Here is a 27,322-nt window from a genome sequence, read left to right as displayed (position 1 = left end):
CAGTGCTATTAGCCTCTGATTGACTGGCAGCAATTGACAGACAGGACTTCTACCTCTCTTCATCCTTGATTACCAGGGAAGGCCTGACACTGAGCAGGCTAAAGGCCTAAGTGGGACTTGATAGGGCAATCCTTCCCTAAAAGAGGTGACACAGGACACTCGCTGAGTCTCTAAATAGCAGACAAAACAGCCATCACATACTGCCTACTCACTGACAATAAACAAACTGGAAATGTAACTCTGCAATTGTACTCTTAAGGGTTAAAGAAACAAAATTGTTATTTTTAATGACTTCTTAATTATTCATAAAATAAATTATTTACAAATTCTATCTGTAAGAGGTTCATATTAAACAATAAGTCCACCTTTACCATTATATTAATTTTCATCTGTTGCAACCCCGTCTTCTTTTCCTTCAAAATGTCTAACATACAGTGGATGATAATTCACTTGCATAATTGGCTCAAGAAGTGAAAATCTTGCATCAGCCTCTACAGCCACTAATCTATCCAACTGACTGCAAGCCTAATTGGCAGTTTGTTTCGTAATTTGGATTCTAAAGTGGCTGTATTGATGCTGAATAGGCAGCCATATTGTGGTGATACGAAATGCTTCAGTGCTTAAAACCAGAACTACTGTTTAATAAATAGTATGAGTTTTATGGTTATAGGGTTTTCTTTCTAGTCTCTTGATTTGTAGGCAGTATTGCTCTAAATTTTGAATTGTGCACAATTAGGTTAGTATGATGAAACAAAATATTTTACAATTACATCACTGAATTCCAGACTAACTGTACAACTGAGTTGTGTACCTTTATAATCTATTTCACATACTCCAAATACATGTAAAACAATTTGCACTGTGACTTTTTTTGCTTAAGTCACAAAATTCATTTTTCATTTTACTAGGATAATTGAATCTAAACATAATTCTGTCTCACTTTTTTGTACAACAGTTATTTCAAATGAAATGATTTCACTAGCCAAACAAATGGCCAATGCAAGCTGCATGAGATACTTTCAAATCATTTATTAAGGTTACAAATGTAACGAGGGCTATTCATTACTTAACTAGCAATTTCAAACAGTGACACTGACTTTGATTCAGAGCTGAAAACTAGCTGCAAATTCAGAAATCAATATTTGCGTATATCAATATTAATTCTGTTGTTCAATATAGAGAAACATATTGAATACCAGCAATGAGAAAAATAGTATAAATCAAGTGTCGGTACTGCTTTTCAGATGGCTGAAAATTAACTGTGTTATCCCTGAATCACATCTTTTTTGTTTAAGTTGAAGTGTATAACCAATTTGGAAGAAAATGTTACTAAGTTGTTAACAATTCTACTATATTCGTTAATGAACACAACTCTGAAAATTGCTCTTGTTGAGAAAGTCAGGGATGTTGATGGGTTCCTATTAGTTGATTTCATTTGTCTCTCCATTAGGCCATGTGTTTAGCTGTCTCAACTCTTTCAGCATCTCTAAATCTCTACTTTGCTCTCTTTGTTTGCGTCTCTCCTTAAAAACCTATTTTCCTTTGCTTTGTCCTAATGGTTCCTCAAGTGGTTTGATGTGGAACTTTATTTGGGAATGCTCCATTGAGATTTTTACATAAAAGGTGCTAGATAAATGCAATTTGCTGTTGCTTATGAAAGAGTTATCTCCGGTTATTTGTTGCTTTGAGTTGTATGCTTAAATTGTGAAAGCTTCTGCAGGCAAATCCATCTGGTCAATGGTGTTTTGACATTGCTTAGGGAGCTGAGTAACAGTTAAATAGATAAAATCCATTTGAACATTTGTACTTGTGCAGGCAAAAGTAGGTTAGGTTAACTTTCAATATTGCCATTGAGCATAACATAGAACCTTTATAAGAGTAGTTAAGTACCTGTTGCAGCTCCTTCTGAAAACATCATTAGCTAAAGATTGCGGGTTTGGTGAGGTAACACGGTTTCTGGCAGGTTACCATAATTGAGAGTGATGAAAATTCAAACTTGCAATGCTTAAAAATTACTGTTACTTAAACAGACATGGACATAAAGGGTAAAATAGAATGATAGCCCTAAATATACTATTGTTAGTGAATGAGAAACCCATTCAACACTCCACATATTACTGTTCAGAATAATTTCACCTCCACAGTATCTGAAAATACAATACCTAGTAGAGCCAACAGACTTTCAGGTTCATCCATGAAAATAGGTGGCTGAGGCAGTCATTCCAACATAGCTTTCACTGCTCAAATTACTGGTGTATACTCCAGAAATAAGATCAATAGCCTCACATGGAAAGGTGAGCAAATTCAGATATTTGTGTTCAAATACTGCTACTTAAAATTCATTCGTTTATTTCTTTATCCATTATTCTCCTCCTGTACCAGCACTTGGCTCTCATGGAAACTCATTCATGCACGATGCAATATTTCCAAAACTGAAGACCACTATTAACTATCGCTTTGTAAACATATGGCCTCCTGTAAGATATCCGAGCACATTTCTTTTAAAGGTTAATCACACCTGTGAATTTCATTGTCACAATGTTTATCGCATCAGGAATCACAACTATTTCATCACCAATGCCATTATGACACGCGGCCAGTTCAAATGCCAGTGCAGTTATCCACTCAGGAGAAAACACCAATTTACTCATAATAGTTGTCTCTGGGGAAACATCAGAATACTAATGAGAATGAAGAACATCCTCAATTTTGGAGACTGCAAGACAGCTGCATTTGGGGAGCATTAATCTTCTGTAACAACAGTGGAGGTAGTTTATAGCTTGAAATAATATTTAAGTGGGAGGAGTCCAGTACCCTCAAATTGCAGGAAATATCCCATGACTCTGACATACTGGGAAATGTCTACAGAATCATACAGTAGGATTAGCTCCTGAAGATATGCTGACTAGCAGTTAATGTTTGTTTAATAGATGGGTCAGCTGAGCACCATAGTTGCACACGGTTTTCAAGACCTGACTGCAATTATTTAATCTGTGGTGACCAGTAGCATCTTTGAACTTGTCCAGTACCAAAGGGCTGCAAATAGTGTGCAGATTATTTAAGCCCCAATCAGTGCCTGTATAAAATCAGCTAGAGTCAAGGGCAGGCACTTGTTACTAACCCTCCTGCTGCTTCTACCGATTTATTCCACTCACACTAAGCATGCTGCAATGTTAGGGTCGAAGTATGGAGCAAGCCACTAACTGGGTTTGTACAGTCATTGATCAAAATAATCTGCATCCCAAATAACCTTGAAATAAATGGCAAAGTGAGGTTCAGCTAACTTCCAATGCATATCCTAATTCCAAACAGAGACCTTCAGTTTATTTATAAGAGGTTCTATTTTCTGAGTTATTGTATTCAATTCTGTGGATCTACAAAGTGTGTTCACTGGTAAGAAATGCCATATTCAGCCTATCTATAACCTTTCAGCAATTATCAGTAAATTTTTTTTTGAGAAGATTTGTAGCTCAGGTTGAGGATTTGGATGTAGGTTTGCTCGCTGAGCTGGAAGGTTCATTTCTAGACGTTTCATCACCCTACTAGGTAACATCTTCAGTGGGTCTCAGGCGAAGCACTGTACATGATTCCTGCTTTCTATTTATATGTTTGGGTTTCTTTGGATTGGTGATGTCATTTCCTGTGATGTCATTTCCAGTTCTTTTTCTCAAGGGATGGTAGATGGGGTCTAACTCGATGTGTTTGTTGATAGAGTTTCGGTGACATTCCATGATGTCACCAACCTAAAGAAACCCAAACATATAAATAGAAAGCAGGAATCATGTACAGTGCTTCGCCTGAGGCCCACTGAAGATTTTTTTAGATTACATTACAGTGTGGAAACAGGCCCTTCGGCCCAACAAGTCCACACCGACCTGCCGAAGCGCAACCCACCCATGCCCCTACATTTACTCCTTACCTAACACTATGGGCAATTTAGCATGGCCAATTCACCTAACCTGCACATCTTTGGACTGTGGGAGGAAACCGGAGCACCCGGAGGAAACCCACGCAGACACGGGGAGAGCATGCAAACTCCACACAGTCAGTCGCCTGAGGCGGGAATTGAACCTGGGTCTCAGGCACTGTGAGGCAGCAGTGCTAACCACTGTGCCACCGTGCCACCCAGTGTTACCTAGAAGATGTTACCTAGTAGGGTGACAAAATGTCTGGAAATGAACCTTCCAGCTCAGCGAGCAAACCTACATCCAGTATCAGTAAAGATGCTTGAACACAGGAAAAATTAACCAACCACAACAGTATGGCTGAGTTAGTTGCAAGACCATGGAGAGTGTGCAGAACTGATCAACATGACATTCTAATAAGAATTTTATTTATGAGAAAAGTTCATTAGAATAGAAAATTAATGAAGAAATCTAACAGAGACTTTCAACATTCTGAAATATTTTGACAGGTAAAGAATATAGTCTTTGGCTGGAAAGGCAGTTATCATCATTTAAGTCTAGAAAGAAGGGAAAGTCATCATTGTGAGAAAGAGAAATCAGCCACAAAGAAGTTTTAATACCTAGAGGGCTGCTGGAGTGTGAAGTAGGTTACTATAAAGAGTGAGACGGAGACCATTGTATGTTTATTTACTTTTAATGGTAGCATGAAATGGCTTGCTTTACCAGAGACTATGTCAGTTGTGTTTTCTGGTTACAGGATACCTCTATCAGTCCAGAGAGATGTGCAACCAGCCACATAACTGAGCAACACCTTGCATGAGTTTCAATGCTGCTGTGATGCCAGGTATTCAGGCTGCGTTTTCTAGTCAGTAGCTGATTGAATCAAACACCACCGTCCTTCAGTCGTTCATAATAGGCAGATTATAGAGAGTACTCTGCCTGTAGATGCAAAACAAAAAACAAAATCTCTACTGCTAGATGAGATCGTTGAGCAAGTACTGACCAATCCTGACTGTCCTAATCTCTACAACCAATTTAAGACAACCAATTAAACCCATAACATAGCTCACTTAGAAGCAACATGTGCCCTTATGCAGAGATCCAATCTATGCAAACAAAAAGGAATATGTTTAAGTTGTGCATCTATACAGACAGCTTATTGATTCTGCATGCTTTCTCACAGTATCACCTCAGCCACAGTAAACTTGTGAATCAGTCTGTACCCTTTTCTCCTGTAGAATAAATTTTTGCAACTGTTTGAAATTTGGCATTCTTGTGTTTGTCCTGAGGAATGCTAAATGAAAAGCTTTGTGAATCTGTCCTCTTTTCAGCAATTTTCAAAAAGTTCAAAATGACCCTGACTGTTGCATGGGTTCAGATACCTCAGCATTCTGACCTATACTTGGATGCTGCAAGTATCTCATGAGGGTAACCTTTGTTCTCCAAATGGACAATCCTCCAGTTTGCTTTTCCCTTCAAATAAAACTGGTATAGTTAACTGGCATAACATTAAAGTATTGCACTGGCTACATGATAACTGGGCATTAACCTTTGGACAAAATTAGCAGTAAGTGACCAGCTACATGTTGATGTGATAACATTTCTTTCAGTACATGAAGGGCTTTGTACAATGCCGACACCAGATGGTTTATGTTCAACGATCAGCTCCTGTGCTTTCATAAATCTGTCAGTTAAAGGAAATGTGTATGTTTAAGGACAAAACAATTAGTTAGTTTGCTTTAAACTAACATGACAGACCTCTATATTGTTTTGTAAAAATTTGATGAGGATCTGCCCTCTTTATTATAGAGAGAGAAAAAGATATGTGTGAAACACTGGGGGTGGTGGGCGGGGGGGGGGGGGGGGGGGAAATACTGCTGAAAATGTGATGACAAATATGTTCACAAATTATGCTGAAAACAAAATCAGTGTCATGATTGAATTTCCTTTACAAGGTGGCAAGACTTCAACAGAAGGTAACACATAGAAACTTCTGAGATTAACTTATTAAGACAAATAGTCCATTAAAATGTTGTATTATTTTACATCTCTAGCAAGTTTTAATATGCTGATTTTATTATACAGATGCACAGTACCTGCTGCTGAAGGTCCAGGGGGAGGTGCTGCTTTTCTTCTACGTTTGATATCTCCTGTACACAGAGATCCGAAATGAACGCTTGTTTGTCTGCAAGTAATTATCAAAGAAAGTTATTAACTGGGACAAAACACCACTGCCTGTCTCCATACAAATACAAAGCCTGTATGATCTAATGCTGAATCAAAACACCCACAATGAAGATGTAGCTGCATAATAAAGCTACCAATCTTGTTTATATCAAAACATAATTATGCTTTTGGACAACTACTCAGCAGCCAAGCTGCATCATAAATTGTTACCAGAATGAATAATATAAAAGGAATGCTTTTTAATTTTCAAAACTGGCAATCTTTCCAGCTCCACATAAAATCAAGCAGCACTGCTTTGACAGGCAAATGTTGGAGATTAATTATCTATAGGGATTACAATACAGTTGCTGAGATTTCAATTGGCCACTAATACTTCACTGTCAGCATCGCATTCATTAACGCACAAACGGGCAAAAATTGAAATGAATCTTTTAGATAGACCTCCAATTGAACCTGAAGACCCCATGAGCACCCAAGGTACAGGCTTAGCAGAGAGCTTTGCTTCAGTAATTTTGCAAAGAATTGATTATCTGTTATGCTGCATTGAGATATCTACACTATTGATCATGGAGATTAAGGTACTCAGGCATCTTTTATTTTCTCATAGAAAGACATGCTATACTTGCAACAAATAACACTAAGTAAGGACTACTTTGTTATTGTTGTCACTCTTCATGTAGAACACAGCAGTTACTTTTTAATTTAAAATCAATGACAGCCTGAAAGGCAGTCTTGTTCCATCAGCATAAATGAACCATTTATCTTTCCAAAGAATACTAGTTTGATCATCAGACAAAGTGAGAGCAAAAAATATATATTTAATAACAAGAAATGTTTCTGAATGACAATCGTCAACAATCATGATTTTGGTGAATTTGTTTTTCTTGTTTTTAAACAAATACCAGTACATTGTACATTTTAATTGGATACAGTGTTGTAAAATGTTACATACAAACTTTATATAAGCACATTTCAAATGCTATTAATCTATAGTGTTTTTTTATCTATTAACTCATCCCAGTTTTGAAAGATACAACATAAATGTAAGTCTCACTTATACTAATGTTAACTGGAGGTTCCTTGGAAGATTTTTCAACAATTTATTTATACTTTGATATTTAACATCAATCCTTTTGATCTGTGCATTGATAATTACAATATATAGCTTCAATAACGAAAGATCACACCACTTCTGGCTGGAAACCTATGCTTCACCTAACATGCATGAGATAAAATTTCAAAATAAATTTATGAAAGTAATCAATAAATCAATTTTTAATGATGAAAAATATTAGATTTCCAGCATCTCATTTTTATTCAGTTTTCTGAAATTACAGTTCACAAAGGACAGCTCTATTGCAATTTTGAAACTTAAAATATACGCAAGATAACAGCTTGGAAGTAGACGTCTAAATTACACAAGGTACCATATTCACCACAACTCCCTCCTTTACTAATGGGCTATTAATAGATTGGCGATGGAATTTCTGCCCTTCAAGGTCAGTATGTCTTGTCTCAGAAAGTAACAGCCAGTCGGAAGCCAGGAACTGTCCTGCACTTTGGGTGTGTGTTGACGGATCATTCATACTTGGGGTCTCACTGAGGGGGGCTAAGCTGGCAGGCAACAGTGAGGTGCAGGGCCCTTTGATGAGCTGAGGGGGCTTGTAAGGGAGGGACCCCAAACCCCTGCCAACCAGCAGCCTACTGAAATGCCTCAATTGATCTACTGCCTGTCAGTACTGGTATAATTGAGGTGATGCAGGACAGGTGGGAAGACAGTGGGCAATACACCCACTGGATTTAATGAGTTGCCATGCCTTTAAATTCACTGCTGGGGGAAGATTGTTAAACCCAGTCTATTACTTTTGAGAATGACAAAAGAAGTGCTTGTGTGTAACATCACAATAACATATTGAGATACTTTTAAATTATTCAACACATATAAACACAATACAATATTGCATTATGAAAGGACAGCATTTTGTAAATCATATATATTAAGAGCATCCAATTACTAAGCATGGTAGCTCTGAACTTTATAAAACCTACAGAACACACTGAAAACATGTTCCTCTAATTTTTAGGACAGTCTTCCTTCTAATGAAGAGGAAGCCTCTCTCTTTCTATTGTGTATTCCCCATCAAAGGCAAAAGTTAAATTTCAATATTTATCATTGTACATATTTCAACTTTAGCAACGAAGCAGAACTGGTATGTTAAGTGTGAAGGGGTTCAAACATCTGTGGAGGGCTATACATGGAGAGGAGGTGTGCAGCAGTGAGTACCAATGGGCTACTTAAATTGAGTTTTCTCCCTTCATAGAATAAAGAGAAAGAAGTTAGCAGATAAGTAAATTTTATTCAGAGAACTATTATTAAGAAGTCTACCCAAGCAGTAACATCACAGAATAATATGGCATCAATGGAGACCTTTTGGCCCAACATACCTTTGTCAGTTTTTTTTGTGTACTTACTGATGTAACTCTACTTCCATTATTTCCCCAGTGCCCTAGGACTGTACTGCATCTGCTTAACAACAATTTGCAGGCAGTACATTCCAGGTCACAACAAGTTGCTGTGTCAAGTAAAATGTTTTCTCATGTTGTCTTTGGCTTTCTCCATCATCACCTTACATCCATTTACCTTGGCTACCAATCCTTCTGTAACCAGACAAAATTATTCCTATTTACTTTACTCTCATCATAACTTTGAACACTTCTGTCAAATTGTGTCTTAACTTTTCTGAACACAAGATATCACTTTCCACTTGTCCATGTTAATTACATTTGCTGTATGTTTGCCCAATTCTCTAGTTTGTCTGTGGACTCTTGACATCCCCTCAATGTTTAATACAATTGCATGTTATCTGCAGACTTTACAATCATGCCTTACACAACCAACCAAACGTCATTCATATATATGGGCTCAACTGTTCTGTTAGAGATCGGAATTCCTATTTGCAACCTAGATCAGACAAAAGGTTGCCAAAACCCTGTCCAGGTTGATTCTGGTCAGACTTTCGATATGTAATCCATCCCAACAGAGGCCGAGCATACCGTGCAGGGAGCACTGCAGTGGATTGTTGCAGCAACTATACACTTTTTTACGGCAGTAATGGCAGCATTCCATATTTAGAGCCTCAAAGCCACTTTGACAGCTACTGAGATAATTAAGTGTGTGATGGGATAGTGCGCTGGTTGCAGGGAGGTGGGGTGGGAACTGATGATGAGGGTAGACTGGCAACTGAGTGGATTAGGGAATAGGGTGGCAAGTAGATGGATGAGAAGGTAGGTTGACTGATGGGTGGTTGAGGTGCAGCGGAGTGGATAAGGAGATTAGGATGACAAGTGAGTGAGGGGTAGGTGCCAGCTGGGTGAGAAGTAGGTTGGCAGATGTTGTGTGAACATGTAGGATGGAGCACTGAGAGGTCCTGAGAATATCTTTCAGGGTAAGCCTGGTCTCTGACTATTCAGAAACTGGAAGATTTGGACTATGAATACAGCAGTGGTCCCAAATACCAACCTCTAAGGACCATCACTGGTCCTCACTGCAGACTGGAAAACAACACTGTTTACTGCTACTTTCCTGCCTTTTGCTTATTTATTAGCCAATTTTGCACGCATGTTACCTCTATCACTGTATTTTTAATGTTAGCAAAATTAAAAGCTCTAACAGATCTAGCAAGCAATTTTTCCTTTTCCTTAACTTTAGGCTTCTCCACATGTTATTGATCAACATTCTGGAGGCAATATCTCTTGGGACGTAGGATAATGTTATACCAGAATCTTCATTGTTTAGCTCACAAGAAAGCATTAGACAACAACAGGCTGTTCTGCTTATTAAATCATTTATTTCCATAGGCCATCTTTCTTCCAATTCTATTTTGGACTTGATCCAATAATTTAAGGGGAAATACTTAAATTTATTGCATGGGAGTATTTAACAACATTTTCCTCTTATTTGGATGATGTAGAAAATCCTGTACAGAACAAACACATTTACCTTTGAATAACAAACTTGAATGTAACTAATTTATATCAGCGATAAAGTAAAAATCAATTTTATGTTTTAACTAATGGTTTTGAAAGGTATGACCTCTTCTCAGGGACTAATATGTGCTATATTGGCTTAGGCTCTAGTTATACTGTCAATTCTGATGCAGCTAATAAATTCCTATTTTGAACACTGATTGCAATCAGACTGGCTTCAGTAATAACAAAGCTCCATGGTCTGCACTTCTGATGCATTCACAAAGCTTTACACTTTCCAAATATTATAGCAAAGCAGTAAGAATGTCCGATTTTAGCCCATCATTAAAATCATGCTATAAAAAGTTTAAAATCAACAAAGCTGTCCAATGGAGCTTCACTGGACTTGTACTGCAGCAGCTATCTACTAAGGTGCCAAATTTGACAACTACATTATTTTGTTAACTTTTAAGTTGCACACCTGAAGCTACTTCTCATCAATGTAAGAGTGGCAGTTAAAGAAATGCCTTTGAATATATATTTTTCAATTATTTTAACCCAATCTGGAATTACTTATTATGACTAATGGAATTCTTAGAGACAGAGAAAGGACAGTATTTTCCACAGTACACAAATAACTTTTGACATTTTGAATAGTCTAATGGCTCATCCTTGGAGCATTGGACATTCCAAGAGATTTCAGCATACCTGGACCATTTTCAACTTACTAACCAATAATAATAGGGTATTTGGTGCAGTCAGCGTAAGAAAGAATGTAGTAAGTTCCAAATTAGATTTACAATGCATGTTGGTGAACACATGGGGTATGGTAAATAAGATTGATGAGCTGCAAGCACAGTTAGCCAAGTAGAAATATGGGGCTAGGGTTTATGCTCTCCTTCTGGCAGGTTTGAAGGCAAGATACTTGTAAAATCAAGAAGATGGCCTGTTTTCCCATACCCAACATGTCAGACATTTTATAGGAGAGTCATCGGATCGCCCGTGTCCTTGGTCCTTTTGAAGCCACTTATGGCCAATTAATAGAAAATGCAACAGACTACCACAATGTCCAAGACCTTAGCAGGCACGTATTACAGGGCATTATCTGACTGCTCCAGGCACCTTACCCAGTGCCCTCTGAGTCTGTGATTTCTCCATTTAGTGTGATTCTGTTGTGTTGTCCGATATTGGTAAAGAAGACATCTATGACTTAAATGATGCCACAGAAGTCCATTGCTGATCACGGCACTTATGTCTGTAATAATCTGCCCAGAGTCACCGTCTGGTTCACTTTTGGCTGTCAAAGCCTCTCAGCAGCTGGTCTAACTAAAGTCCAGTCTCATCTCTGAAAATTTGAAAAGTTCCTGGAAATGGGCCTTTAATGAACCTACAATGGCTTAAATTTCCTGTTTTAAAAGGAGCAGGCAAGTTCCAGGTCCTGCTCCCTGCTTTGCCTTCTAGAAAGGGAGAGAGAGTGGAACTGGAAACTAGACTTCTGACTGCATGCATCACTGCATGTTTTCACAACTGGGGCTAGGAAATTATAACCCAAGATGTTCAGGAAAAATAGGGAAGGAAAAGGGAAATATGGCAATATTGACTAAGGAGAATATTATCCTGGAAAGTCCAGCTGGCCTAGAGGGGTTAAGGACTGAATCTGTTAAGTTGGAGGTAAAAAACAATTGAGGTTTTGTCACATTGCTCAGTGCATCTTATGGCTGAATATCTAGTGGGAAAATAGAGGAGCAAATTTGCAAGGAAATTACAGAGATGCAAAAAAACTATGAAGTTGTTATAATAGCGGATGTTAATTATTTTATTGTCAGCTGCAATAGTAATTGTGAAAAGGGCAGAGAAGTGGGGAAAAGGTTCTGGTATGCATTCAGGAGAATTTTCTCAGTCAGTAATGTTTACAGACCAATAAGGAAGGAGGCATTGTTGGATTTGGGAAATTAGATTTTCCAAGTACCAGTAGAAAATATTTAGGGTACAGTGATCATAGTAAAAGGTTTAAGTTAGCTACGCAAAAGAACAAAGAACGGTTAACTGGAGTAAGAACAGATCACTTTCAGGTAAATTGGAATCAAAAGCAGGTAAGCAAAACTGTAACAGAACAATGGGCTCTCTTTAAAGAAGTGATTATTCAGGTACAACTCAGGTAGATTGCTCTAGGGAGAAAGGTAGGACAACCTGAGCCACAGCTTTCTGGATGACGGGATGCCTGGATAACAATGCAAATGAGAACTAGCTGAAAATTCAGAGGGAAAGTGAAAAAAAGCAGCAAACAGAAAACAAGAAAATAATTTGGCAGCTAACCTGAAAGCAAATAAAGAAGTCTTCTATATGCATATAAAAAGTAAAAAGGTAGCACAATAAGAATGGCATTGATTAGGGTCCAAAAAAGGGACATAAAAGCCAGAGAACGTGGCTAAGGTATGAATACTTCACACCTATTTTTAAGGAAGACGATACTGTTAAAGCCCCCGTAGTGAAAAAGAAAGTTCTTGATATATTTAATGGGCTAAAAATTGACAAAGAGCAGATATCATAGATGCTCGATATACTTAAAATTGATAAGTCACAGGATTCCATCCAAGGATACCGAGGTAAGGGGAGAAATTGTGCAGACACTAGTTATAAGCTTTCAATCTTTGTTGGACACAATAATGCTACAAGAGCACTGGAAATTTTCAAAAGTTACACTCTTGTTCAAAAAAAGGTAAGGCTAATTAGTTTACCCTCTGTGTGGAAATGCTTCTAGAGATTTCAATAAGAGAGAAAATTAATAGTCACTTGGACAAATATGGATTAATTAAACAAATTCAGGCTGGATTTATTAAAGGAAGATTGTGTCTAACCAACTTGATTAAAACAGTTGGAGATGTAACAGAGAGGGTTAGTGAGGGCAATGCAGTGGATGAAAGTGTTACAAACATATTTACATAACAGGGAAATGTGGAAATGCTCGACCAGCAATGACATATTTTGAAATGCAAACCACTGTTGTAACATAAGGAAATCTAACAATGAATCTGTATACAATTTGGCCGCAGCACCTTGTTTTTAATGACATTGGGTTAGGGACGTATACACAAAGATACACTCGCCTGGTCTTCTTTGCAACTGTGCTGAAACATTTAATGTTTCTTGAGAAGGGAGATGGAATTTCAGTTTAATGGCTCCTCTTCAAATGCATCTTTAATTATGTAGCATACCTTCAATTAGTTACTTGCAAAAATTTAAAAAATACCTACTTCGCTATATTTTACTTGACTTTGGCTTCTAATTATTTAACAATATTTCTAACATCTTCACTTCAACAAAACAGTAAACTTTACGAAAATATGTTGCAACAAAAATGAGAAAGAAAGCTGGAAAAACACAGTGGGTCAGGTAACATCTTGGGAAATAAAATCCAGTTAGTCATTGCTTCAGGTTTAAGATCTTTTCTCAGGACTTTTTCTGCTCACAGCAGAAGAACTGTAATCAAACCAACTGCTGCCTTCATCCAATGCAATTCCTGAACAAGAAGGAACATTCCAAACCCTATGCCATGTTTATTTTGAAACTTATGAAACAGGTGAGGGAGTGAAAGAAGCAAAAGATGGGGCGTTGCAATATAATTGGGAATCAGTTACAACAGTGAGGAGGGACGACATTTTAGAAGGCTCCTCAAATGGAACCAAGTGGGTAAAACATAAAAACCAAAATGGAGCAATTGCACTGCTGCAAGTATACAAAAGCAAGCGCCCCATCCCCCCCTCCACACACACACACACACAACAGTCTGGGATAACAGAAAAATAGACATGTAGGCACATTTCAGAGAAGTATAAAAGTAAAACGCTAGTAATAGTATGGGATTTCAACTACCCCAATATTAACTGGTGTAGTTTTAGGGTGAAAGGTTTAGACAAGCAAAATTCTTAATATGCACCCAGGAGAACTTTATAAGCCAGTATATAGACAACCCTACAAGAGACAGGGTGGTCCTGGACTTAATTTTAGGTGATGAAACTGGGCAAGTGGTTGAATTATCAGTGGAGAGGATTTTACAAATAGTAATTGTAACTCCATCAGATTCAAGGTTACAGTGAAAAAAGGACAAGGGTGGGCCTGAAATCAAGCTTCTATATTTGGGGGAGGAGGCTGATTTTATCAAGATCAGGTATGATTTGGCCAGAGTTGAATGGGAACAGAGCACAGGGACACATTCAAAAAGGAAATAGAGAGAGTATAGGGCCAACATATACCAATAAAGATAAAGAGTGGAACCAACAAATCCAATGAATCTTGGATATCAAAGGATATACAGGATTAGATAAAGACAAAAAAGCATGTTTATGGTCGATATAGAGGGCTCAAAATAGCAGGAGCCCTGGAGGAGTACAGAATGTGCAAGGGGAAACCTAAAAAGGACATTAGGCGAGCTAAAAGGGAGCATGAAAAAATAACGGTAGGTAAAATCAAGGAAAATACTACATTATTTTACAAATACATCAAGGGTAAAAGCATGAAGAAGGAAAGAATAGGGCCCATTATGAATCACAGTGGTAATTTGTGCATGGAGCCGGAGAACATAGGTAGGGTTGTTAATGAATACTTTGTATCAGTGTTCACAAGTGAGAGGGTCGATGTGAGTACAGAAATTACAGAGAAGGACTATGATATACCTTAAAAAATTAGCATAGACAGAGAGGAAGTTCTGAGTTGTCTGACAGGCAAAGAAGTAGATAAATCTCCAGGGCTAGATGAAATGTATCCCAGGCTGTTGAACGAGGCAAGGGAGGAAATAGCAAAGGCACTAGCAATAATTTTCAATTCCACTCTGGCCACAGGAGACATGCCAGAGGACTGGAGGACAGCCAATGTGATACCATTATTTAAGAAAGGAGCAAGCGATAAAATTACAAGCCAGCTAGTCTAACCTCAGCATTGGTGAAACCATTGGAGGCAATTCTGAGGCATGGAATTAATCTGGACTTGGAGGGGTAAGGAATAATTGAGAACCATCATGATGGTTTTGTTAAAGAGAGGTCATGTCTGACCAAGTTGTTTAAACTTTTCAAAGAGGTGACCAAGTTTGTAGATGAGGTCAATGCACTCAACATAGTCTATTTGGATTTCAGCAAGGCTTTTGACAAAGTCACGCATGGAAGACTGATAGCAAAGAGCTGAAGGGATCCAAGAAAATTTGGCTAAAAGATCCAAAACTGGCTGAGTGGCAGGAAGCAGAGGGTGATGGTCAAGGATTGTTTGTGAGTTTGGAAGCCCGTACCTAATGGAGCACTGGCAATTTATGGTATATATATATAAAGGATTTGGTCTTGAATGTAGGAGGGTTGATCAGTAAATTTGGGATTGAGATGCAAATTGGTGGAGTGGTAAATAGTGTGGAGTATAACCATAGATTACAAATTATAAAGGGGCTGGTCAGATTGGAATTCAGTCTAGATAAATGTGAGGGGCCGGGCAAACAAGGCAAGGGAATAGATTATGAGTGGTAGAACACTGGGAAGCACCGAGGATCAGAGGAACCTTGATGTGCAAGTCCACTGGTCCTTAAATTAGCAGGACAAATAGATCAAGTGATTAAGATGACCTATGGCATATTTGCCTTTATCAGCCAAGGAACTGTGTTTAAGAGCAGGAGGTTATGTTGAAATTATATTAAAAGCTGGTTAGGCCACAGTTTGACTATTGTGTGCAGATCTGAAATCCATATTGTAGGAGAGACGAGATTCACTGGAGAGGTCGCAGAGGAGTTTGATTGGGGCATTGTCTAGGCTGCAGAGTTTCAGTTATGAAGACATTGAGGTTGTTTTCCTTGGGACAGAGAGAGTGAGGAGGGTCATCAGTGAGCTGTACAAAATATGAGAAGCATAAACAGGGTAGACAGGAAGGAACTTTTCCCCTTGGTAGAGGGATCAATGACTAAAGGCAATAGATTTAAGGTAAGTGGCAGGAGCTTTAGACGGGATGTGAAGAAAACTTTCTTTACTCAGAGGGTGGTGGGAATCTGGAACTCACTGTCTGTAATATGTGGTAGAGGCAGAAACCTTCATAATATTTAAGAAGTATTTAGTTGCACAATGCAATGCCAAGGCATACAATGCAATGGGCCAAGTGCTGGAAAATGGGATTAGAATAGTTAGGTAGTTGTCTTCGGCTGGCGCAGACTCAAGAGGCTGAAGGACTTTTTTCTGGGCCATAGACCTCTGTGACTATGACTCTAGTATAATGACTCTCCCATTGTTCATGGTCATCCTGAAATAACAGTATCAATGCCTGGCCTCAATGCACAGTACGCTACAGTATGTGCTTCTGGCTTTCCTTCTTAAATATGTTTAAGTATACTTTGTTTGAATACTCAATGCCTTAAAATAAAATAGGATATTTCTGTGGTAACACGGTCTTCAATTATCTTGAAATATGAAGTACATTAAGAGTTAAAACACTCCCTCCACCATAGACACTCGGGAACAGCAGTGTGTACCATCTACAAGATACACTGCAGAAATTCACCAAGACTCCTTAGATTGCACACTTAAAATAAATAACCGTTTTATTTAGAAGGACAGGACAGCAGAACCATGGGAATATATTGTTGTTCCTTCAGTGTCGCTGTGTCAAAATCCTGGAATTCCCTCCATAACTTGTGGGTCTACCTAAAACACATGGATTGCTGTTCAAGAGGCACCTTCTCGAAGGCAGCTAGGAACAGGCAGTAAATGCTGGCCCAGCTAACAACACCCATATCCCATGAGTGAACAAAAAAAGAATTCAAGCATCAGTGGCCCTATGAGAAACCAAGATGTTATTTGTGGTTATGATGAATTAAACATTTTTCTTGTGAGTAGAGTCAACTTAATTAAAGTTTTCCCATCAAAAGAAAACGGAGACTCAAATAATATCAGTATTATAGCTTACCTGACTAAAGACAGGGAAAAGGACATTAAACAACAACACTTAAGTGTGGTGAAAACTGAATCCTGTGGACCAAAAACACAAGCAAAAGTTTCAGAACTTGAGTTTGCATTGGTCCCAGCTTAATTTCAACTCCACAAGAAATCTTTAATGATGCCTCCTGCTAGTACCCTATACTTTCATGTACACAATTATGAGGGGCATATGTAGGGTATATAGGAAGAAGCTTTACCACTAAGTTAAAGGGGTTAATAAGATGGATTTGAGGGAATTGAGGAAAAGATTTTTTACCACCATGTGAGGGTGTTCTGGAATTCACTGCCTGAAAGGGTAGGGGTAGGAACCCTCACAACATTTAAGAAGTATTTAGATGATCCCTTGAAGCACCACAGTATCTATTTTATGGGCCAAGTGCTGCAAAATGGGATTAGAGTAGAAGGAGTAGTTACAGTTGTAGTAGCGTGACATATCAAAATGAAGTTGATGTCTAATCATAGCTATCAACTTTATAAATTAATCCACAATAGCCACACCATCTCCTTAAATCCTGAAATGTTGATTGAACTAATGAGCTCCGAAATGAATGGAAGAGTGGCAAATTTAACATCTATTAATGGCACCACTAGGATAAATGTTTGATTCTGTTTGTCTGCATTGAAGGAATGGAATGATCAGAGAAACCACCTAACCCTAACACAATTCCCTGATGCATCTTAAAGCAGGACTGTCAGAGCATTTACTCGTGTCAGGCTAGGTTAAAGCAGGAACAGTAAACTTCAGAAAAATATTTCAAAAGGCTAAAGGAAAAGAAATTACAAAATTGAGTAAGCTAAACTTAAATGAATAAAGTGTCCAGGGTAATTGTGAAAGTGAATATGGAGTTTGAAAACTCTGCTGCAATAGCAGCTGACATCCAGACATTATGAATGGAATGTAGGCCATAATTGATTAAGTGCATCTGAAACAGTGTACTGTTTGAGTTTTATTCCAGAAATGCACACAATTGGCCAAAAGCCACTTCTACAATAAGGTTTTATTTTATTTCAATGTTCTAAAACAGTCCAGGTCTCTTAAGGAAATTATTTTGAATCTGGGCATTTCAATTTCCTTAAGCAGAATGGTCTTCAGTCCCTTGCTGCAACTTCTAATAAATAAGCTATATTAAATTTTATTGTAGACTAGTCTTTGATTTTGGGTTCATTCTCGGGTGAAGTATTGGAAATTAAATTATATACAAAATTCAATCCCAGTACATTCTTATCCTAATAAATCTGGACACAAGATACAGTTTAGAAGATCAAGGGCTAGATATTAGATGCAGTAATGCCTGTGTTATGTCTATACAATGGGTGCAATGAGGACCAATTTTAGGTCAAATTTACTTTTCAGGTTGCACTCCAATTGATCAAGTGTTTAGTCATTTACATGTGCAAATGAAAGACTGAACGCTTCTACTAGGAAACAAAATGTCAGAGAGCTTTTGAAAAAAGTTCATGATTTGTGGCAAAGCAGCATTTATTGGCTAGCTTTAATTATTCTCAAGAAGGTGATGAGCTGCTTCCTTCAAGTACTGCAATTTGTGTGGTAACTGTGCTCTCACTGTGACTTTTTCAGAATTGTTTGGTACAATAAGAGGTTTGCTAGGGCATTAAAAAGGGTAGTTAAAAATCAAATCACATTGTTTTTGAGTGGAATCATGTGGAGCTCAGACCTGATATAGACAGCAGATTTCCTAAGCTAAAGGAAAAAGTAAACTAGAGAGAATTTTATGTGATTGTACTGCTCCTTTAAGAGAGATGTGTGTTCTGTCCTGTTCCTTTTGCAGAGAGGTGTTGCCATAGTGGTGCTGAAATATCTCCTTCAGACAGGCAGTTGGCATACAGCTTTTAAATTCTCCCTGAGAGTTTTCTTCAAGACAAAAGAAACATGAGTGGAATGGGGTCAGGGCTCACACACACACACAAGATGATTATTAGTTTTGCTTTTAGTGTATTGGTCTGCTGGTTGTTGAGAGCTACCAGAGGAAAGTCTTAGATGGGAAACTTCCTCTTCAAAATCAAAAGGAGTGAATTGTTTCTTTTGTCCGGACTGGAGAGAGACAGCATGTGAGAATCCTAATGAGAGACAGCATGTGAGACCCTAATTGTTTGGCTGAAGTGCATTTTTGCCCAAGGGCATGTTTATGGGATGCTGCCTATATTGGAAATGCTGATGATGAGTGGTTAAATAATACATTATCCTGTTAAGTATTTCAATAGAGGAGTTAAAGTTATGCCAATTTTAAAAAATGTATTTTAACTGTATTTTAAGAAAAAAAAACACGTGCTTTGATAAATGCCTAGTGGTAGACCAATCAAACCACATCTAGAACATAGTGCCTTATATTTGCCTTTAAATAAATATACAAGTTAGGATCTAGGTTATCTCCTTACAATAGTTTGGGAGCAGGGGTCTGGTTTGGTCCATAACATTTACAATAATCAGGTGGATGTGTTGTCACCTTTACTGAGAATAGATTCTGTTCCAGATTTCTTAAATTAATTGAATACTGCCACACAATGTGAAGGTGGGATTCATCTCCACAAGGATTGTGCAGTGGTCACTTTTACCAATACTATCATGGACAGATGTATCGGCAGCAGGATGATAGGTGAGGATATGCTTATCCCTCTTGTTGGTTCCCTCACTACCTGCTGCAGACCCAGCTTAGCCACAATGGCCTTTAGGACTTTAACAAGTCAGTTAGTAGTGGCAAAGCTGAGCCACTTTTGGTGGTGGACATCGACGTCCCCCACCCAGAGTATATTATCTGTTCGTGCCACTCTAGTGCCTTCACCAACTGATGTTCAGCAGCCTTTTGGGGAGACGGCACATTGGTGGTATGTGGTATTAGGTTACCTCGCCTATGCTTGACCTGAGACACATCAGGGGTCCAGATCAATGCTGAGGTAGCATAGGGAAACACCTTCCCAAGTGTATGTCATTGTACTGCCACCTCTGCTGGATCTATCCAGCCAGTGGTTTTGAAATAACCAGGGATACTATTTGTGTTGCCTGGGATCATTATATAATTCCGTGAGTATGACTATGTCGGGCTGTTGCTTGACTAGTCTGTGACATAGCTTCCCTAATTATGGCACGAACTCCCAGATATTAATAAGAAAGACTTTGCAAGTTCGACAGGGCTGAGTTTGCTGTTGTCATTTCTGCTTTGGTCAATGTCAGATGGCCAATCTGGTTTCATTCCTTTTTTGAGACATTCTAGTGGTTGATATTCCTATCTAGTGAACCACAGCTGTCTATAGCTGCTCTGCCTCTCCTGCAACTTGGCAGATGTTCTATGAATGTGATATTTCAGGGATAACTTCTGGCTCTTGCCCTCTCAAATATGAATCACATGGGCTTTATAGTATGATAGATAATCATCATTTCTATGTGTGAAACCTCAACATTCTTTTATCTTGAAAGTAAATGGCCAATTGAAACAACAGCTATTAATGACAAGACTCACAAGAGTGAATCTTACTTTTTTGTTCAATGTTTGTTCCAATGAGTTTCATGGAAGATTTTTGCCTAAGATCAATTGAGTTTTCTTGCGGTATCTTACCAAATTTACCTCATTAACTACCTGCCTTAAAGCACTCCCCTCACTCAATTCTAGCCGCATTCTACCTCTTTCCATACCAGGAACAACTTGTCACTGCTGGGATTGACCAGCATTCCTGGTGTCAGCACCAACTTTAAAAGGTCATTTTGCACTCAGTTCATAGCTGCGTTGCACGGGTCATGACATTTGCCCTGCACATGATGGAGAAGGAAAGATTGCCACCCTGTTTTATGGGCAGGGACTTGGTGGACAGGGTAGTGCAGTGGTGGGATGTTCTCTTCCACCAGGACCAGCAAAGGAGGTCAGGACACTAGACCATGATAGCCTGGTCCGAGGTTGCCCTTGATGCTGTGCCAGGACCCCTGAACAAAGGCTAGCACCTCTTAACTTGACAGAGGACTGCTGACAACCAAGACAAGCTGCCTACTTTTGTATCTGCACTACTAAAAGACACAGCAATATAGCAGGACTGTGAGCCTCGTGTCTCTAGCTGATCGGCAAATTGCAAAATGGGAAGGCAAGTTGAGGCAGGAATGCTGTCACCATTTAGGTAGGCTCAGAATGAGGGCTAACACAACATGCAAAGAGCGCAGAAATGTGGCCGGGTCCAGCCCATGAGTTGGGTGCTTGTCCCTGAGGGGAAAGTGTCCTTGTTGAAGCATTACACTGACAGTTGCTGGTGCACTCTGAAGTGCAGCATTAACAATTCCAGAAACAATGACAGAGATGTACTGTGAGGTTATTAGAGGCTGGCATGTCATATGCCAATGTCTATGGACATTAGATAAGTGTAACGTGTGCCCATAGAATACATCCTGAAAGTTTGAAGCCTGGTGTCCAAAATGGAGGTCCTTTGGAGCAAGTGGCAATCTGAAGTCACCAGGTACTTGCTCTGACTCCATTTCAATTAAGCTACATAGTTTTGAGGCAAATAAGATTGTTAAACTGTAATACTCTCCCTCAATAGGTAAAACCTGCCAATCCTGAGCAAGAATCTTGCATCGATGCTTAGACTTAGGTAAAAGATGCAGAAAGTTATTCTGGTGTAATTATTGCTTTTCTCACCATAGCCTACATTGTTCAGGCTCCTATGAGATTTCACTCACAGTCTATCCACTATTATCACACAGGCTACAGTCTCTGAAAGTAAACACCTTGCACCTTCTTCTCAAATTACTTGGATCTCCCTTAGTGTCTATCATTCAAACCAAACAGATTTGTGTTTGAGAAGACTCCAGAATATAATACATGACCTCCCCTCCCCTTAATTTTTAGTTTAAAAACACAGTTAAAACATAACAATCATTAAATCTCATATTTGTAATAATATGTGTCAATGCAGCCAGATTATAATTTCTCTGTAAGTAAAGCAGTCCGCTGCCATTTTCTGCTGCTCTAAGTCCCATAGATGACTGCTTGCTATACCTGGGGACATTTATTATCTTAAGCCCCCGTTGTAATGCATCTTTGTACGACACATTCTGTGTGACATGCAACAAAAATATTGAGTAATCCTCGTAAGGGCCTCTTCTTATTGTTGCTAACATTTTACCAGAAGTGATGCTCCACTGGGGACTTGGGGATGGGCAGTGCCTCTTGTTCAGGCATTCGGTGGCTCCCAAGCAGGAAAGGGCTGCCCTCACTTGCTCACTCCTCCTTTCCAATCACAACACCATTCACTGGGGCTTCCCTTCGAATGCCATTTACTTGCTTCTCTGGCCTTCACTGCTGCTCCTGACTACGGTTGACTGAAGTTCCAATAGTGCTTCGGAGGTAAACATTACAACCCTAGGTAGCTAACTGTCTCTGCAGAGAGATAAAACAGAATCGGGTAGTAGTAATTTGACTGGTCTACTGCCTTCAGATTAACTACTCAACCAAGCCGACGAGAAATATTGATCATGATGTTCCATACCCCCTAGAAAAGATTTGTCAAATGCTTCTGGTATAAACATTCTGCTACTTGACTTCAAAATTCCATTCACATCAATTAGTAAGCAAATGGCAAAGATATCTAGAAAAGTATATGGGATAACAAAAACTCAAACCTACCCGTCAGTCATAAAGTTTAACTTGTAGCTCTATCTGTAATCTTGAAGCTTGGTTTTGCGCTGCAGATAAAACATTTTTATGGATTCACTGTGGTCCAAAACTATGCTGCTGCTGCTGCTGATTTACTCTAATCCAGATGGATATTGTCTGGCTGATAATTTGGGAGGAATTGCCAACACTTATATCAGTCAAGATGACTGCATAACAATCTAAAATCTGCATAAAATACCAGTATCAAAGTTTCAGATTGCTTTCTTCTTGAGTGATTTGATAAAGAGGAATGCGAGACACTGAGCAACTGAGTCATATTTGTGAAAACTATTCTGTTTAAAGCTAAACACTCAGGCAAAAAAGTTCACTGGCTGTGATTGCAGTATAATTCCACTCTGTTTCATTGCTACCAATTCTTTGCTTGCACCTCAACACACCCCACACAAAAAACAAAAAGAAATTCAGTATTCCCTGTTCAGCAGGCCAAACCATAAATCAACAGTGCCAGTAATGACAATTGAAATGTTGACCATTTGGAACTATTTTGGTCTTTAAAGACATAAATAATTTTTTTCTGCATGAATTTTCTAATTGCCCATATATTACTTAGCAGGTCAAATTCAGAAGAGTGGAATAAGAAGGGAAAGAAAACATAGACAGCCTTGAGAAGATATTTTGATGTAGTGATTAAGTGACTTATGACTTTCCATGTCCTATTCATTGTGCACTTAAGCAAATCCTAAGGACACAGAACTTAGAGACGATTGGCTACTATCCATGTGACATATATATATTTAGAGTTAAGATTAGAGTGGTACTGGGAAAGCACAGCAGGTCAGGCAGCATCCGAGGAGCAGGAAAATTGACGTTTCGGGTAGAAGCCCTTCATCAGGATTTTCTTGCTCCTCGGATGCTGCCTGACCTGCTGTGCTTTTCCAGCTCCATTGTAATCTTGACTCTGATCTCCAGCATCTGCAGTCCTCACTTTCGCCATATATATATTTAGATATACACATGATTAGATTAGATTAGATTAGATTAGACTACTTACAATGTGGAAACAGGCCCTTCGGCCCAACAAGTCCACACCGCACCGCCGAAGCGCAACCCACCCATACCCCTACATTTACCCCTTACCAAACACTACGGGCAATTTAGCATGGCCAATTCACCTTACCTGCACATCTTTGGGCTGTGGGAGGAAACCCACGCAGACACGGGGAGAACGTGCAAACTCCACACAGTCAGTCGCCTGAGGCGGGTATTGAACCGGGGTCTCTGGCGCTGTGAGGCAGCAGTGCTAACCACTGTGCCACCGTGCCGCCCACATGAAGAAATATGGTCACAAATTCAAATCATCAGAATGGGGACAGAAGATTTAATAGAGTAATAGCTTGGTAGAAAGACGGTAAAATTAAAGTCTTATTTTATTCAATATCCAAATTAGCATAACAGAAATCTTTACATAAATATGCCCCAAGAAACTTGTGAAGAAATTCAAACAGTGAAATGTTCACAAATACCTTGCAACCTTACAAATACAGTCTGCGGGAACCTTTTCAAAAATGGTACAAATGTGTTGACAATTCCATCAGAAAGGTTCTTAATTAACTTTAGAGATCCCCCACCCCTCCTGCTAGTTGGAAACGAGACAAAATATATTCTCATTAACCATGTATTTAACCATTGTTTAGTATTTGGCTTTCTTATAATCGGGGATTATTATAATCTGGTTTCTTGATTAAAGCAGAACAGCAAAATTTTAAAAAAATGTTAATATTGAAAGATGTTTGTACAAAAAAATGGATAGTTGTGGCTCAACACAAATATAATTCAGACACATTGCACTTAAAATTTGTGATGGTCCTCACACATTTTTGGGGACTAACATGGACACCTAGTGCAAGTATGATGTAATTTTGATGAGCACTCGATACGCAACAGTGCAACTAGCTACAACAAATAAGAGAATTGTTTAAATATTATAAACATAAACACATAGAAGGTCTTTGTGAATTGCAGCAGTTGTCTTCTATTTGGTAGGTCTCTCATATCTCCATATGCTCTCTTTGCAAAAGGAGCAGAGGTAAGTTCTCCCTCCAATGAATAAGTTCCTGGATCATCGTTACCCCTGCTCTCTTGCACTGGGTGAATCTCCACATACAAACACTTCTAATCAGCCCTCTGAATTCCAAGTAGTGTTAACCTGTGAAAGCATACGGTCAAATGATTGGTTTATTTTAAAATTATCTTTTGGTTCATTTTCAAAATTCTATCCTTTTACAGCCTGGACTGCTTTGTTTTTTTTTCATTTCCAGAAGATTCATGTGCCTACATTCATAAAGGAAATTTGTTATGTTATAATTAACCTTACCACTCACCATCCTGACTTGTAAATTTCTCACCGTTCCTTCACTGTTGCTGGTTCCCTCCTGAACAGCATTGTGGGTGCACCTACAGCACATGGACTACAGAAATCGTAGAAGGCAGCTTACCACTGCCTTCTCAGTAGCAACAAGGGAGTGTCTCCCTAGGGGAGAGGGAGGAGAGAGGGGAGAAGTGAGGGAACAAGAGTATGTAATTACTGTTCGACAACTTCACATCAGCAGGTATACACATAGGAATTAAATAAAGGGACGCGTTGATGGGAAATCTGCTCAGACACAATATCTTCAGCTTGCAGAAGCCTTAAAAATTAGAGTTCTTGTGGCATTGTTTCCTGTAATTTTTAAAAACTCTCTTGTGTGGCAAGGGCATTGCTGGCTGGTCAGCATTTATTTCACCTCCCTTGTTGCTGCTGAGAAGGCAGTGGTAAGCTGCCTTCTACAATTTCTGCAGTCTATGTGCTGTAGGTGCACCCACAATGCTGTTCAGGAGGGAACCAGCAACAGTGAAGGAATGGTGAGAAATTTACAAGTCAGGATGGTGAGTGGCTTGGAGAGGCACCTGCAGGTACTGAGGTCCTACTGTTTTCATCCTTCTAGATGGGTTTGGAAGGTGCTGTCTAAGGATGATTAATGAATTTCTGCAGTCCATCTTGTAGATAGTATGCATTGCTGCTACTGAGTGTCTGTGGCAGAGGGAGTGGATACTTGTGGATGTGGTGTCAATCAAACACACTGGTTTGTCCTAGATGGTATCAAGCTTTTGAATGGTTATTGGGGTCATCCAAGCACTCCTGACTGTACCTTGGATAAGGTGGATAGGCTTTGGGGAGTCAGAAAGTGAATTACTTGATGCAGCATTCCTAGCCTCTGATCGCTCTTATAGCCACTGTATTTATATTGCAAGTCCAGCTGAGCTTCTGGTCACTGTTAACCCTTAGCATACTGACTGTGAATGATCCAGCGATAGTGATGCCACTGAATGTCAAGGGGTGAAGGTTAGATTGTCTTTTATTGGAGATGATCGTTACCTGGCATGAGTGATGTGACTATTCCCATCAATCTTCAGACCCACCACGAGCAGTGCATTGGAAAATCTACGACATATATTCTGCACATGGATCTTTTAAGCTCACTTGATTATGAGCGGAGTTCAAATTCAAATTTGCCTGCTCAGGTCACCTGAAACAGTATTGAGGGCTGTCCTAATATCGCGTCTGTTTGGTGCCCTACCTGAAATTCTCTCCCAATGCTTTGTAGTTGTGTACTTGTGTCCAACAGCTAAGTGACTGGAGTCGCCCTTGACTATCAGGAGCATGATGGAGATAAAAGTGCTTGAAAGGGATGTGGAAATGTTTGAAGTAAACCAAAATGGAAAATGGCTGGGGAATGGAACTAGTGGTTTGCTTACTGCTAGAACATTTCATGAGCTGAGGATACAATATGGCTTTTTTTATTTAAAAGACATTACTGAGACTATAGGAGAAATTGAATCTGTAGCAATGCTGGAGGATCTACCGGGGGCTGTGCAATGTCTCCAGCAATGTTTGTGAAGAGCACTTTCAGGGTCATTCCTGAAACCTCCAATCTATTTTTGTCATGATGCTTCTCAGGTCTATGGGCTAATTTGAAAACCGGGACCACACAGGCCATTCAAGATATTCTCTTGTCATTCACATACATGCATTCAGCTCTTCGGGGGACCCAGGAACAGCCTTGCTACAAAGTCAGGCACTCAACTTACAAGTATGTAATTTGAAATAACTTCTGCTGTTTTGCACTCTCCATAAATACTGTGGAGTCTTGCTGGAAACGTTATAGTGTTCCTGGATTTGGCAGGGCATTTTGCTGCATCCACAAACTCAGAAAACATTGATAATATGGCAACATTCAAGATTTTTGAAACCTACTAAAAGGCAAAACGCTGTTCCAGTTGGAGTTGCAATCCTGAAGTTTGATAGTGACAGGAGGCTATTTGGCAGGCCAGTATATGAACTGGGCCTGTCAGTGTACATTCCCATCAGTATTTCACTGTATGCTGCTGTACCTAGTTCTTTAAAGGAATCTCTTATTGAGAAACTTATCTTGAACCTTAATGACTGGTGAGCTGGTTGCAAACTATCCTTTTCCTCTAATTTGGCAGCAGCTCACTCATGCCTTGTATCTCATCACATGCAGATCTAAAATCTGCACTAGCCTCTGCAAATGTCGGTCAGTTGTTACGAGTGTAGAATCAAGTGACTGGGTCTCTGCATCATAACTTGTGAGGTATTGCTCTCATCTCTTTTTGGGTGTGCTCTGCT

General features: G+C 39.1%; 1 protein-coding gene across 1 annotated transcript in view; it reads right to left on the bottom strand.

Annotated features, from left to right (window-relative positions):
- Positions 1 to 27,322, bottom strand: part of gpatch2 (G patch domain containing 2) — a 304,781-nt gene that overhangs the window by 25,528 nt on the left and 251,931 nt on the right. The window contains 1 exon segment of the mRNA XM_087991317.1: positions 6,002 to 6,090. Coding sequence (XP_087847443.1) covers positions 6,002 to 6,090 — 89 coding nt within the window.

Source organism: Chiloscyllium plagiosum, unplaced genomic scaffold (genome assembly GCF_037043375.1).
Source record: "Chiloscyllium plagiosum isolate Xiang-an unplaced genomic scaffold, Cpla_swu_hap1 HiC_scaffold_10, whole genome shotgun sequence".
Taxonomy (NCBI): Eukaryota; Metazoa; Chordata; class Chondrichthyes; order Orectolobiformes; family Hemiscylliidae; genus Chiloscyllium; species Chiloscyllium plagiosum.
This window is presented reverse-complemented; position numbering and strand designations above follow the sequence as displayed.